This window comes from Vanessa tameamea, chromosome 6, assembly GCF_037043105.1.
Source record: "Vanessa tameamea isolate UH-Manoa-2023 chromosome 6, ilVanTame1 primary haplotype, whole genome shotgun sequence".
Taxonomy (NCBI): domain Eukaryota; kingdom Metazoa; phylum Arthropoda; class Insecta; order Lepidoptera; family Nymphalidae; genus Vanessa; species Vanessa tameamea.
Window position 1 is genome coordinate 5,213,372 of NC_087314.1, and position 15,480 is coordinate 5,228,851.

Sequence of the window (15,480 nt, forward strand, 5' to 3'; positions counted from 1 at the left end):
AATTTAAAAGACTTTTTATTGCTTCAAAGTAAAATTTAAATAGGAACACTGAAAATAATAGACGCTTGTAATATGTTACATCGATCGGACGGATGGGATGAGATACGAATAACAGGCAGTAACTGTTACAAATATCGATTACAAAAAACCATTGTTAAGTTATTGTATGAAGGTCTGAATTTTTTTTCACTTTTTTCCCAAGACCCGTGTGTCTTGGGAAAGTTGTTTACTTTCATGGTCTGAACCATCTATTTAAATTTAGCGAGAAATCCAAAAATAACCCCGTAATATTAAATAGGTACTGAATATTGACCCACCGTTGCTTATCTATTCAATGTTTTATATGTCTAGTGCAATAAAGAATTTCACAAATCTCATCACAGTTACAAGTATTTTAAAAAGTTATTTTTTGGACTACTAATTATTTTCAGTTTCCCATCACTACCCCATCTGTCATAAAGGTCAAGCTAACTTGTACAGGGTATATAATATAAATTATGATGACCATTTGTAATATACACTATGTAAGAATACTGTATAGTTTTTAAAGATTAAATATTATTATTAAAAGGTTAAATTTATATCAAATATATTCCTGAGAGGATAATAGAAATAATTATTTATATAGGTATTTACATAATTTTGTACGTATATTTTTAAATATAAAATAGGTGGGTCGGTCAAATATACCTGATAGTAAGTAATCACCATCGCCCGAAGGCATATGCGTCATAAGAAATATTATCTATTCGCATCGCCAATGCGCAAACTATGAGAAAATGATTATATTTATTGTATTTGTAATTGCACTGGTTCACTCATCTTTCCTATTGGAACATAATAAGTCTAAGTATTGCTTTTCGTGGTTGAAAAAGGTAAGGGTTGGTGGTACCTACCCAGATGGATACCATTTTTTTTTTTTTTTTTTTCTCGCTGGAAAAACGCGTTACGCGCTTCCCCCACGTGATGGAAGGTGGGGGGGTGTGGGGGACTCCCCGGAGCCCTGGACGCCGAGTGCGCCCAGGTACGCCGGGTTTACCCACTAAAAAACCAGCGGTACCCTCTCCGTCTTTCGGTGGGCGCCACGGGATCGCTTGCGCATGCTACCGTGACGCCCTGACGGTCGGCCCGCCTATGCGGGCCTCCAACACCTAGAGGGGGTTCTCGGGGTACTGAGACCCCCCCTAGTCCCTGCGACGCCTATTGAGGCGGGGGGAGAAGGTGCGCGTAGCGCTTACCCAGATGGATACCAGACTAAGTACAGTGAAGCAACTGTTAATGAAAAAGAATACCTTTATGCACTTAAAATTAATGAGTAAGTACTTAAGACTAATTATTTTCACTTCTAGTTGATATAGACAAATGATATAATATGAATGTTTTTATACAATTTCGTATATCATATCCATAATATTTAAATAATACTACTTATAAAGATTTACAACTTTATTTGCAAACATTTTGTATCCATTTACTTATACTCATATTTGTCCGTTTCTGACATATTTGATTTGACATTCGGAAGAAGACTGATTGACAACCCCCTCCCCCCTTTACAACGTTCGTAGCCCTTTGATTATTTATATCTCTAGATAGACTGTCAAAGCTGAGAATGTATCGAAAAAAAATTTCGCCAACTGTTGGCCACTAAGTACACGCACACTAGTACAGTAGTATGACTATTGGAATTGGTTGGTTTGGTTTAAATTTATTATACAGTTGGATCATTAGTTTTAGCTATTTTGGAGTGCGACATCGCTATCTAGATAATATATAAATAATCTAAAGTAAACCCGTTAATGAGTAAATTACTAACAAAAAAATACATTATTATTGTCAGAAGTATGTTAGGATAAGATAAGGTGATCATAATCTGTGATTGTAATTAGGTGGAATATGTTATAGGTACTTCATTCCATTTATATATTTTTTATGTTTTGTAAATTTTATTTATAATAAATAATTGCGCTACAATTTTATCTAAATGTTTTATCACTCATTCTTTTCAATTGACTAATTCATTACTTACATCCTTATTGTAAAATCCTACCAGAAGATGCAACGCTTTCCAGTAAAATTTTTAATATACTTACATACAATACTTGGGCATACGAGGGACACGACAACGTTTGCCGAATATTAGGTTATATAATATAAAATACAGATAGTAAACTGAAATATGGTTCCCGTCATAAAGAAAAGGAGCTCAAACCTCTTGGCTGCGCCACTCGTGCCCACGAGGATTACAGTAAGGTTTCAAAATACAGTTGAAAACAAACAGAATCTCGACTTCTGAGCCACGTATATTAGTTTTTGTCAAGAGTTTCAACCCAGCCCTGAGCAAATCTGCTTTCGATAAGGTAACTGCGGAGGTCGATCGAAGGAATCGTTTAGAATTGGAAAGACAACATTTGGCAAACTTTATCAATTCTTTACGTCGCTTATATCATATTTAAATAATATTTTTTTTATCTAATGTGACTCCCATGACATACATATATTGCCAAAACGTATGCGAGACTAGTCAATACATTTAAGTTCGCTCAGCGTAATATAGAGCAAGTGATGCTTGGAGCTTCGCTTGAGGATAAAGTCAAAAAGGTAGTTATCCAGAGAAGAACCAAAATTAGAAATAAAGCTTGCAAAAGTAGCACCCTGATAGTTTCTGGGTTGGTCGCATGTTTCGAAGAACCGATGACCGTTGGAGCAGATTCAGAGCAATTTGATGGATTTATTTCAGTTCAGTAATTAAAAAATATGCCGATACACAAATACGTACATACATATATATTTATTAGATATCAGTGGAATTCGGCCCATGCCAGTTTACTCAGAATTCATATTTCAGGTTCAAAATAATGTGGTACTTTAAGTAAATAAATTCCGGAGAAGACTAATCTAATTATCAACGAGTACCAAACAGCGTTTTGTGATAGTCTTAAATTAACTGGTTTTTGCTATAAATTAATTATAATTTCAAATGAAAAACAACGATTAGGTATGTCAAGAACTAGCTTGGTATACAATTATTATTATATTGTTAAAAAAATGTAAGTTTGAAATAATTAAACAGATAAGAATAATATTTATTCAGGTCTTTAATTAACAAAATACTGGCGAGAAAATTATAGCATTACATTGTCGTCGATACATAGTTCCGATTTTCTATGTAAAAAAGTCATCGTCATCTAATGAATGACATCTGTAAATAAATAAATAAATATTGGACAACATCACATACATTTTTCTGATCCCAATGTTAGTAGCTAAAGCACTTGTGTTTTGAAAAATCAGAAGTAACGACGGTACCACATACCTACGGTACCCATACCCAAGACAACATAGAAAACTGAGTTTATTTTAATATTGATTTCTAAAGATCCATACCTCAGTTTAAGCGGCAAAATATTAAAATAGTGGAGATTTCGTCCAATGTATGTTATTATATAAGTATTTCGACAAATATTCAAGGACTAAGTTATTTAATTATCATTAATCTTCCTATCATTTGAATAAGCTTTTATACGTATTAAGATATTACAGTTGAAATAGTGTGCATAATTAAGTAAAGTAATCCAACTTTTGTATCTTACGCCAGGGTTCTGTGTTCACGGTAGCATGCGAAAGCGACCCTATGACACCCGCCGAAGAGACGGAGGGGGAACCGCTGGTTTTTTAGCATAGAATAGTTTTGACAAGAACTGTTTTATTTGAAACAAGAAGCTGCATGCGATATCGTTAGAAAAGTATTAGCATTGAAATGAACTGTTTGTCCATGAAGAGACACTAGCTTCAATGCGCTCGAACGTAAGAAACGAGACGCCGCGCGACGACAAGAAGTGTGTAGTAGTAGCCGTCAGCGAGTCTTCTTGTGAGTATCAACGAAAGTGAAGATATAATGTGAATAATATAGTTCTTAGATATTTTAAAAATAGATATATTCCATTTTTTTATGAAATCGACTCCTTAGTAAGTCAATTATTAATTTTATCCAACTAAGTAAAATTTTCCGTAGGTAATTCTAGAAAATAATACAAGTTAAGCAAGGGATTTAAAGAAGATGAAAATTCTAAACCATTAAAAGGAAATTTACATTAGAATTTTAATTTGAACTGAATTCTAACGAATGTTGAATTATTCCGTGTGTTTTTATAACTATTTAATTTAAAAACAATACACTTATTTTTATGACCATAAAATTTTAATAACATAAAAAAGGTAAAAAAGATATTCATTTAAATATACTTCTTGATACGTATTATTTAAGTAGAATATACTTCAATTAAATAAATAAATAAATTTAAATTATTAGATACGAAATCCGGTATTCTTCATCACCATTGAAGAAAGTAGTACATTTTAATGATGTTTAATTCAAATAATATTAAGTTAGCGTACAGAAGTGAAATAGATTGAAGAAAAGACAAGAATATAAATTACTTTAAACAATTGACTAACAAACCAAAAATAGTTCTAATCTCGAATTTGTCTTAACATAAATAAATCACCAAATCATACATAGTAAATTACTTACTCAGTTGAGCTTAAGAATCCAAATAAAACACATAACACTTTTAACAAATTACAAGTCGAGCCAATATCGACCTTACTGTCCGCGCCCAAAAAGAAAAAAAAATGGCATGTAATTCGGTTTTGCGCGCTTTTGTTTTATTTTTTTGATTTTATTTGTTCTAGCCAGTTGAATGGATAAGGGAATCTCCTAAATATATTATAATTCGTACCATATTATTTTATTTACAAATTAAATCTGCGTTAACATTAATAAAAATAAAAAAATAACTATGACTTGGTTTTAGTATTGTTTGATTGTTTTCACAAAAAAATAGCTAGATTAATATATAATAAATGTTAAATTACCTAATACAAACATGTATGTTTATTGTATACTTATGGACGACTAATTGATGGATCATCTTTAGTTTTAAAGGAATTCCATATGCAACGCAGGCGGCGTTGGAAATTGGAAATGTTTGATTTAAGGTGAGTTAAGGTTTTGAATAAAACTATTAAAATTATTTTAAGGTTTATTATTTAATTAGTTATTTTATTTAATTAATTTAAATTAATTAAATGAAAATGAGGTAGCAGGTAGTTGCGTTTCTCTTCATAAATAAGGCCAGCCTCAGAAAAAAGTCTTTCGCTATACACCTTCCTGCAAGGTGCAGAAAGGTAGATTTTGACAAACTTTGTTAAATTTGGATATTGTTTGGCATTAGCTGCCCACAAAGAATAAGGGTCCCATTGGCGATCGGCTATGTTTCGCCGGATATCCGGCGGCCGGATACCCGGCTATCCGGCCACATGGTCGGCCGAATATCCGGTATCCGGCCACATGGTCGGCCGAATATCCGGTATCCGGCCAAACTGTTATCCGTTTCATCTCTAGTTTTAACTGTGATGCAACCCCGCTGAAGCCTACGTAATTTAAAGTAAAAAAAATCCGTGAACAAAAACAAAAATTTTATAATAAGTAGTATTAGTATTTATTACGATGTAGTTTTCAGGAAATAACGTGAAATTGTGCGCATTTAGCATGGTTTTCATTCCTTCTTTTCTAGAAATAGTATAGTAACACATATTTTTTTATCAGTACATTATAAAGATAATAATAATAATAAGGTATTCTGCTCATTTATGTAATGTTTACAAAAATAACTTATAATTAATTAAACAACATTTTTATGAATAAAACAGCGTTCAAATCTCACTGAATTGCAAAATTTTTACAATGATCAATTATATCAAATAATTTATCGAATATCAACTCACAATCCCTTTAAAAAAACTAGTGAAAATGGCTAATCCGGCATAATTTTGTACATTTTTATATTAAAAAACAACTGTTGCATCTTCTGCGTTAAAAAGGATAAGTAATATATATTGGTTTCTCTACTTGATTAGTCAAGAACTAATCAATAACCAATGCCTTCTCAATACAGGTAATAGACCTGTCATACCTACCTACATTCGTATAATACTATTTTTATGAAGTGAAGTGTCGAGGGAGCATGATTGCTTAAGAGAACGTCAAGGCACTCAAGCTGTTTGCCCTCATGACAGGTGTAAGACGTAGATCAATGGAGGTTGCACATTTAAAATTAAACACAAAACCCAATTTAAAAATGAGGCAAGTGACAGGACGACCTTTCACCATTACGAAGATAATCGCTCTTTAGTTAGCCGCGAGTGGAGACCATGCATTAGCGCGCGGCGTAGTTCTTGTCAAAAGTATTGGGTTCTTAGTTATGCTTTTATAAAATATATATACTTACATATAATTGTGATATAATCTTCCTCTGGAATTTATTATTTAAAATGTTCTTTTTTTTTTAGGTAGAATAATTTTAAGCCTGGCAACATAGGAAAGTCCTAGAGTTCTCTATAAGGAAAATATCAATTATATTTCCAATGAATTGTGTTCAAGTAGAACGTATTCTATGCACCTATTTATTGTTATAATGTAATATATGAAGCATTTCTCGTTTATCTTTCTTTTATGTTGTTATGTCCGACATAATGATGTCACATTGGAAACTTTTTAGTATTATCGTAGTTTGTTTACAAATATCTGTGGTATTGTCTTCAAAACAACACGTGAGTTAATCTATTTTTACATTATTCGTGTTTGGTATACTTATATGTACTCAAAATCAAAAAATCTAAATATTCTTTATTTTTATGAGCCTAATAAAAACACTTTTGAATTGTCATGTTTCAGTGTTTTATTATATGTACAGCCACCACCGGTTCGGAAAGTAGATTCTACCGGGAACAACCGGCAAGAAACTCAGTAGTTCCTCTTTTCCACCATTTTAATTACAGAATATGTCAATATATAGAAATCAATAAATATTAAGTCCTCGCTTTTTTATCTTTAATATAACTTTGTATTGAATAAAATGCCTTACTTTGACATGTGTTTTATAATTTTTAAAAAGGTCAAGATAAAATTTTAACCTTCATACTTCATTATTGTCGTATCGATTGTGTGCATCGATCATATGCATATGTAATATGGATGACTATGAAATCAGTTGGTAATATTGAACTGCTCTGATGATGAAGCCATGAGATGAGTAGTGTAACTCTTTAATAAATTACTTCGAGGAATTATAACTCAAGTTTGCGCATACTTAGACTCGATTCTAAGAAAAGTGCGATTTTTAGCTTTTTTTTTCAAATAAATCTCGTATACCACTTAGTACTCGATTTATGTTTATAAAATTGTAAGGGTAACCGGCATAGACTAACACTTTAGTCACACATAGCTCTCTGACGTAATGTCAAATACATATTAAATGTTACAATAGACAATTACTACTGAGATTTTTGGATTAAAATAATATTCATATTGAATGTTACTTTTGAACCATCATTGTTTAAAGATGTAGTTATTTTATCAAATAATATTATATATGAGAAGTGACTTTTTTTAATTCTAGAATTTATATTGTCTGGATTAAATTTGTTGAAACTTTTTTAGAATGACCCAATAGTAACGGTAAAAGAAGGCAAAGTAAAAGGTTCATTGGGGTACCTGGTAGATGGATCCCCGTACTATAGTTTCAAAGGAATACCTTACGCATCTCCGCCGGTGGGAAATCTTAGATTTAAGGTAATATTTATATTTGTTACTCTTTTAAATAAATTAATATTAATTCAGCTACTAACACTGTCATAATTTCAGGCACCCTTGCCGCCTCGACCATGGAAAGGTATACGCGATGCAATAGATTTTGGTCCTATATGCAAACAGTTTAATATAACATACCAAGGCGATGAAGATTGTTTGTTTATTAACGTTTATACGAAATCTTTAAACAAAGGGGCTAAGTTACCAGTTATGGTATTTATCTACGGAGGCTCATTCACCCAAGGCTCGGGAAACTTTTTTTTACCAGACTTTCTTTTGCAGCACGATGTTATATTGGTAACGTTTAACTACAGATTAGAAGTATTGGGTTTTTTATCGCTTGAAACGCCAGATGTACCTGGAAATGCAGCAATGAAAGATCAGGTAGCTGCTCTTCGTTGGGTTCAGAATAACATAGCTCAATTCGGAGGTGATTCAAATAGCGTCACGTTATTTGGCGAAAGTGCAGGTGCATCGTGTGTCTCTTTGCACCTGTTGTCTCCAATGTCAAGAGGATTGTTTCATAAGGCCATAGCCCAAAGTGGAACATACGACTTAGTTCAAGCGGTAGGTGCGAAAGAAAGAGCCTTTCGTGCTGGAAAAATTCTTGGAATTGAAACAAATGATGTTCTAGTTCTACTCGACTACTTCCGAAGTCTTAATGCAAATGCTCTTACTAATTTAACTGCAGCAACATTTACTCCCGATGAAATATATAGAGGATTACCGGCAAAATTTTTACCAGTCGTTGAAAAAACCTTTCCTAAAGTAGAAGCGTTTCTTAACGAGGTACCAGAAAAGCTTCTTCTTGAAGGTAAAGTGAATAGAGTACCACTAATGATTGGATATAATTCAGGAGAAGGATTAGTGATTGTTAAATATCATGTTACTAGGTTAGATGTTTATAACAAGGAACCGTCGTTCTATGTGCCTAGAGAAATAGTTGAAAAAATTACAAAAAAACAGTTGATAGATTTTGGCGACAGAATCAAAAGGTTCTATGTTGGAAATAGAAATATAACTGAGAATGATTTAAATACAATATGTGACATGCAAACGGATATCAATTTCGCGTATAATACTCATAGATTTGCACATTTGTATACGGAGTTGTGTGAATCCACGTATATGTACAGATTTAATTTTGACACTGATCTAAATGTTCTGAAAATTGCTTTAGGACTGACCAATTTGAAAGGCGCTAGTCATGGTGATGAACTTTTCTACATATTTTATAATTACTTAAATGAAAGAGCTTATCAAAGTCAAGAGAAACTGAAAAACATCGTGTATAAAGTAACGAAATTATGGACAGATTTCGCTAAAACTGGGTAATTTGTGTTTTTTGATGTCAAGTGTTATTTTTATAATAAAACTAAAATTGGGTTATTGAATAGCACATTTCATGCAGTTGGAAAACATTTACGAACACTGAGTTCATAAACTTCAGTACTTACTATTTTCAATTTGGTTTTACCATTAAGTTCCAGAATCTTGGCATTCTAAAATCGAAATACTCGATAGTTTAATTGGTATTCTTACTTACCACAAATAATTTGTCTACCCTTTAAGGATAACGTCGTATTTTCCTTAACGTAATTCTTGAATATTTACCTTATACTTCACATAGACGGGTTTTTTCCATTCGTCGATTTGTCACCTAGCTCTAAATAGTAAATTAGTGGTAATGGTTTTTCTAAACCAATTAATCTATATAATCTGGTTAAAAACTAAAATGAGGTATTTTAATCTCTTGTAATTATAGCAAGGAAAGTACAGTTTGATATATTGAAGTTGGATTTAGAATTGTCATACAATTTTGGTATTCCGGAAGTAAAGCTCATTGTATTTTTTTAGGGACAGGCACTTGTAGGCGTTAAAACAGGCCTTTCGCCGAAACCATTTATTTTAATTGTTGGGTCAATTCTATCTTATCGACTAAAATACATTCAAATGTTCTTGAAACAATGTGCGTGAAAAGAGAAAGTATGTATTTAAGATTTTAATAGAATAAAGTATTTTTCTTATTACAGTCGTCCAACTTTGGATAACCACCTTGGAGCTATCTGGGAACCTTATACAATTGAAGGAAAAGAGTTCTTCAATATTGAAGAGCCCTTTTCATTGGGACACTATGCAGATAAACAAAGGATGCAATTTTGGGATGAACTTTACACTGAGGCTGGCCTTCTACATATATCTGGAAAATAATTAATACATGTTTATATTGTGTATTTAATTATTGTTATTGTAGAGATTATATCGTAAAAAAATTATAAACACGTATAAATATATATTAGTCAATATCCGGACCATTTTTATCAATTAAATTAACATATTATATTATGCTGTTATTAGTAACGAACATGTCTCTAGCTATGTCAATAATGATAACCTTTATTGACATTGCATAACTGTAAACACACAATCATGTTCCATATTTTGTAAGATTAAATAAATTTTCATACATAATTATATAGTGGTCAGTAACTTTTCAAACCACGTTACGAAAATCGATTAGTTAAATTTGATAGTAATCAATATTATATGTATGCAAACCTTAATTTAAATATGAACGTTGACGAGTTGCGGTCAGCGTTTTGATTACAATAAATTAATTGGTTTTCACTTAATAACTTCTCTTCTAAATTAATCGAATAAATGAAAATGAAATGAAAATGTATTTTATTTAAAGAACTAACTTGATGTTTAATTTATCTTAGTCTATACTTAATATTATAAAAAGATACAATTTTCTTGTTATACAATATAATATATAAGTAATCACCGGTACGAATGATACAAAAATTTGAAAAGGAATTCAATAGCTTTTTAGCTATATTATTCCTGAGTGATATAGGGAATAAATTGTATTAATATAATTTGCTTTATTAATAAATTGCAACCGAAGGAAGCGGGAGAGTGTCACTTTAAGTAAGTTGTAAGTTACACTTGCAGCTAAGAAAGTATAACTAGCGAATTTGAAATCAAGGAATAGACAAAGATAAGTCTAAAAAAAATTGTTTTTTTGCAAAAAATTCCAATTAGCCGATCTGACTTTAAAACAATTTCGAAAGTACAAAGATGTATATTTCTTTTTCGAGTTTTTTTTAATTATTAACAATATTTTTTTGTTAATTAGTTAAAATTGTATCATTGCCAAACATTGAACATAAAAAAGTGATCTCGGTACTGTAAAACTCATATACTTCAACATTCGATTAGGCGTTAACCACAACACAATTATTCATATAAATAAGTGTTCATATTTATTTATTTACTAGTACTGTCTTAACAAATTATGTTTATAATAAAAAAATCGTTATTGAAATAAATTTACTTTAACGGCTCATGTATTATTTATTTCCTTTACCGTGTTTAATATCATTTATACATTGCAGTTTTAATTTTTTTAAATTAATAATAATTATTTTTATATAATTGCTCTTTCAAGATCTTTTTTCATTATGAGGATCGAATTAAGAATTGTCATTCCTGGCAATTTTCCAAAGGAAAGGAAAGGAAACACAAAGAGTTCTTTATTTAAACCTCGCCTCCCTGGAATATTTGTAAAATATGTTTGGGAAAACCTGCAAATACAGGGAATTTGTAAGTCAGTAATGCGTAACAACCATGCTGTTTTTATGAGTAAACCAATAATAAAATAGTTTCTAATAGTCAAACAATGACGATGAAAGAAGTCACGGCTCATTTTGAGCAAGCTGTGTCAATAGACATTACAAGATTTGCGTATGTGTTATTGAGAATTAAGTCGCAATTGTTATAGGTTTTTTGTATAAAGTACAAAAGGCCACATCAATTCTTAATTTATATTTTCTTCTAACTACGTCTTGTGATGTTCTTCGGTCGTGACTAAAGGTTAAGTACCCCATTTGACTATTCGGTCATTCGGATATTCGTATGAAGACTATATCGATATAGTCTTCATACGAATATCGGATACATGGACGAGTTTTTTATTGATGTGAGGTAGGATTTTAGTTATTTATAGGGTAAACATTAGAAAGGTTTTTGTTAAAAGTGTTTTGGAAACTTTAATCATAAAGATGAATAAAAAAAATTAATTTTAATCCAACCAGATTAAATTCCTTAAATGTGGGACATAATTTTAATCGGGCAACACTATTGTATTGCATTCTAATCTCGATTCTTAAACGAACGTTGAATTAGTAACAATGCATAATAATATCACATGATTAAAAAGTCTTAAATCGATTTATTTTTATCATTTAAGGAATAATATAAATACAATTGGGATAGAATATAATTTTAATAAGAAAAACAAAATTTGATAAAGACCATATTGAACTCGTTTCGATGTAATTGGGTTTTTAAACGTAGTTTGAGGAAAACTTCAACAAAAAACATCTAGGCTACCTACTCGATACATATTCTTGGTATAAAATAAAACGTACTTCAATTTATATATTAGTTTTTATTTCATCACTATTGAAGGAAGTATTACTTTCTAGTAATGTTTAGTTCAAATAATATTATAGTTTGTGCTATATTGTATTACTTACAAATAAATGTTGCGCTCGCGTTAACACATGTAAATGTAAGTTGGTTTTAATTGTATTCGACTAATATAATCACAAATAATATGAAAAAAGTGTGAAGATACCAGAGAAATGTTATTTTTTGCATGAATATGGATCAATTAATATTTTTTTAATACTTATATAATTGGAAAATGTAATATAACAAGACCCTTTTTTATATAGAATGATCCCATAGTAAGAGTAAATGAAGGAAAACTAAAAGGTTCTGTGGAAAAACTAGTTGATGGATCGTCTTGCTTTAGTTTTAAAGGAATACCATATGCAGCGCCGCCTGTTGGAAATCTTAGGTTTAAGGTAAGCTTGCTATTAAATAATATTGAAAGAAACCTTACACTTGTACTGAACTATATACATGAAAAATCCTTCTCAAAATATATTCTATAATTCTCTGGTGAATATTGTCGAGGTGACCAATCACCATAACAAAATTAAATCAACAGAACTTTTATGGGAATAAACCATTTACTTATTTCTTGAATTTAATCACTAAAAAAGTAATGAATCTTGAAAGTTAGTTTAATTTATTAACTATTACGGATTACTACGGATTATATTTATATTTTTTGAAATGACAAAAAAAATTGTACTAAAGCAATGCTAAAGCATTTCAAAATTAATAGTGTTTTCATTTTTATTATCATTCCGTACATATGTCAGATAAACACAAGCATCAGCAGTATATATTTAACGTAATTTTAATTATTAATTTAAATAATGCCAAATGTCCGATTTACATGTTCCACTTTTTTTTTTAATTGCAAAAAAAGTTCATAAAAATATAAACAAATTGTCATTGTAAAAAAATTGATATTTTTTTAAATTCTCACTTTATAGAAAAACAAGAACATAAAATAAAAATATTTAAAACATTTCAGGCTCCTTTGGCACCGAAACCATGGAAAGGCGTTCGTGATGCGAAACGATTTGGTTCTATTTGCGCACAATTTAACACGACATTCCAAGGGGACGAAGACTGCTTATTCTTAAATGTGTATACAAAGTCACTAGACAAAAATGCTAAAATACCGGTCATGGTATACATTCATGGCGGGTCTTATTATGAGGGCTCTGGTGACTTTTTTACGCCAGATTTTCTCTTGCAGCACGATGTTATCTTAGTGACAATTAACTATAGGCTCGAATTATTAGGTTTCTTATCTTTAGAAATACCAGAAGCACCTGGCAACGCCGGAATGAAAGACCAGGTTGCCGCCCTCCGATGGATTCAAAATAATATTGTTAAGTTTGGGGGTGATAAAGGAAGTATTACGATTTTTGGTGAGAGTTCCGGAGCATCGTCTGTTACTTACCATTTGTTATCTCCAATGTCAGAAGGGCTGTTTCACAAAGTGATTGCACAAAGCGGTGTGGCGATTAACGATTGGGCTATTGGCAAAGATTCAAAAGCTAGAGCTTTTCGGGCAGGAAAAATATTAGGGAAAGACACAAATGACGTTCAGGAGTTGCTTACTTTTTTCAGAGGCTTAAATGCGAGCTCTCTTACTAATCTTACTTTTGCCACTTTAACACCAGATGAAATGTACAGAGGTCTTCCAGAGCAATTCATACCTGTAACGGAAAAGAAATTTCCCAATGTCAAAGCGTTTATAGACGAAGATCCCGTAAAAATCCTCGCTCAAAAAAGATTTAAGCCAGTTCCTCTTATGCTTGGCTATAATTCTGGAGAGGGCTTAGTACTCGTTAAAGATCATATAACAAAATTGGATGTTTATAATAAAGAGCCTTCCTTCTACGTGCCAAGAGAGTTAGCAGAGAGAGTTTCGAGAGAAAAATTAATTGACTTCGGTGATAGAATTAAAAAATTTTACGTCGGCGATAGAAATATAACCGAAAAAGATTTAAATATAATCACTGACATGCAAACAGATATGCATTTTGCATATAGCACGCATAGATTCGCGCATTTGTATACTTATACGTGCGGAGTGTCTTATATGTATAGATTCAATTATGAGACAGATTTAAATATCATTAAAATAGCTTTAGGTCTTAGAGACCTGAAAGGCGTTAGTCATGCTGATGAACTATTTTACATGTTCTACAATTACCTAAATGAAAAACTGTACAAAAATCAGAAGAATCTGAGAGAGATTGTGTTTAAAGTGACAAAACTTTGGACCGATTTCGCAAAAACTGGGTAAGATAACAATTTACTTTCTCTAGTACGCTTTTGCTACGTTATACAGTATTATTTACTAAGCTAACGTTAATAATTCAAAGGAACTAATTTTATTGGTTTTATTATTTTTCATATCTAAAATCTATAGTATCCTTATCTATATTTATATAAAGTTAGTCTATCTCTCTTTAACGGCCAAACCACTGAAACGAAATTGATGAAATTTAGTATGAAGAAAGCTTGACATCTCTCTCGAAGGAAGGACATAGATTATTTTTTTATACCTAGCACTTGTCGACCAACCTGAAACGCTAGCAAATTCGTAGGTGACTAAATATTTCATGTTTCTGAAATTTTCATCCACATCGCTCCATATTATTTACTTAAAAGTTTTAATTTGTTTGGACTATGTGTGAAAGAAAAACAATCGTCAGATGTTTTGTTTGTGGATATTAATTCGTATTGTTATGATGACTAAGTTAATATAAATACGAGGGACAATAAATTCGTCTGTTCTTTTGCTTATGTTTATTCTTACCAATAAAAATTATCAACAATTCTTTTTACAGGCCACGTTAGACAATTGGTTTTGATCCCATACATTTTTAACATACATACATATGTTTTTGTAATTACAATAAAATCTAACGATCAATATTTTTATCCTTTTAAATTTTAAAATACTTATTACGAGCTCTTTTTTGACAATTAAATGACTAATATAATAAGTTTTAATTACAGTCAACCAACACCTAATAACGACTTGGGAGTCACTTGGCAACCATACACCAGGGACGGAAGAGAATATCTTAACATCGGTGAGCCGATGACAGTGGGTCGATTCGCTGATAAAGAACGAATGGAGCTATGGAATCAAATATATAAGGAATCTGGGGTTCCACATTTGGAATAAATCAGAGGAATGTTGGTGAAGCAATAAATAATGTAACTGTCATAAGCGAAAATATTTGTGATTGGAATTTTACACTTATAGTCGGCCGTGCCATATAAATATAATTTGTTAAATACATTTGATGTGTCTTTTAGTGTTATACCGACTTGGTGATATTTATCAATTTATGTCTCATAGTGATCATACTCAA

General features: G+C 31.3%; 2 protein-coding genes across 2 annotated transcripts; both read left to right on the forward strand.

Moving 5' to 3' along the window:
* Positions 1 to 6,422: 6,422 nt before the first annotated feature.
* Positions 6,423 to 9,885, forward strand: LOC113393523 (esterase E4-like). Its single transcript, XM_026630460.2, has 4 exons — positions 6,423 to 6,615; positions 7,505 to 7,636; positions 7,709 to 8,985; positions 9,688 to 9,885. Exons 1-4 carry the CDS (start codon positions 6,526 to 6,528, stop codon positions 9,863 to 9,865), a joined length of 1,677 nt encoding a protein of 558 aa, XP_026486245.2. The 5' UTR covers positions 6,423 to 6,525; the 3' UTR covers positions 9,866 to 9,885.
* A 2,133-nt stretch (positions 9,886 to 12,018) lies between these two features.
* Positions 12,019 to 15,407, forward strand: LOC113393524 (esterase FE4-like). The gene is made up of 4 exons (XM_026630463.2): positions 12,019 to 12,233; positions 12,400 to 12,531; positions 13,113 to 14,395; positions 15,119 to 15,407. The coding sequence occupies exons 1-4, from the start codon at positions 12,150 to 12,152 to the stop codon at positions 15,288 to 15,290; spliced, it is 1,671 nt and encodes a 556-aa protein (XP_026486248.2). The 5' UTR covers positions 12,019 to 12,149; the 3' UTR covers positions 15,291 to 15,407.
* The last annotated feature ends 73 nt before the right edge of the window (positions 15,408 to 15,480 follow it).

What these genes read in the sequence shown, in the direction of transcription:
- LOC113393523 (XM_026630460.2), top strand. Translation starts at nt 6,526, where the DNA reads ATGTCCGACATAATGATGTCACATTGGAAACTTTTTAGTATTATCGTA. An exon ending in TATTGTCTTCAAAACAACAC is followed by an intron (nt 6,616 to 7,504) that starts GTGAGTTAATCT and finishes AAACTTTTTTAG; the next exon opens with AATGACCCAATAGTAACGGT. An exon ending in ACAGATTTCGCTAAAACTGG is followed by an intron (nt 8,986 to 9,687) that starts GTAATTTGTGTT and finishes TTCTTATTACAG; the next exon opens with TCGTCCAACTTTGGATAACC.
- LOC113393524 (XM_026630463.2), top strand. Translation starts at nt 12,150, where the DNA reads ATGTTTAGTTCAAATAATATTATAGTTTGTGCTATATTGTATTACTTA. An exon ending in TTGGAAATCTTAGGTTTAAG is followed by an intron (nt 12,532 to 13,112) that starts GTAAGCTTGCTA and finishes AAAACATTTCAG; the next exon opens with GCTCCTTTGGCACCGAAACC. An exon ending in ACCGATTTCGCAAAAACTGG is followed by an intron (nt 14,396 to 15,118) that starts GTAAGATAACAA and finishes TTTTAATTACAG; the next exon opens with TCAACCAACACCTAATAACG.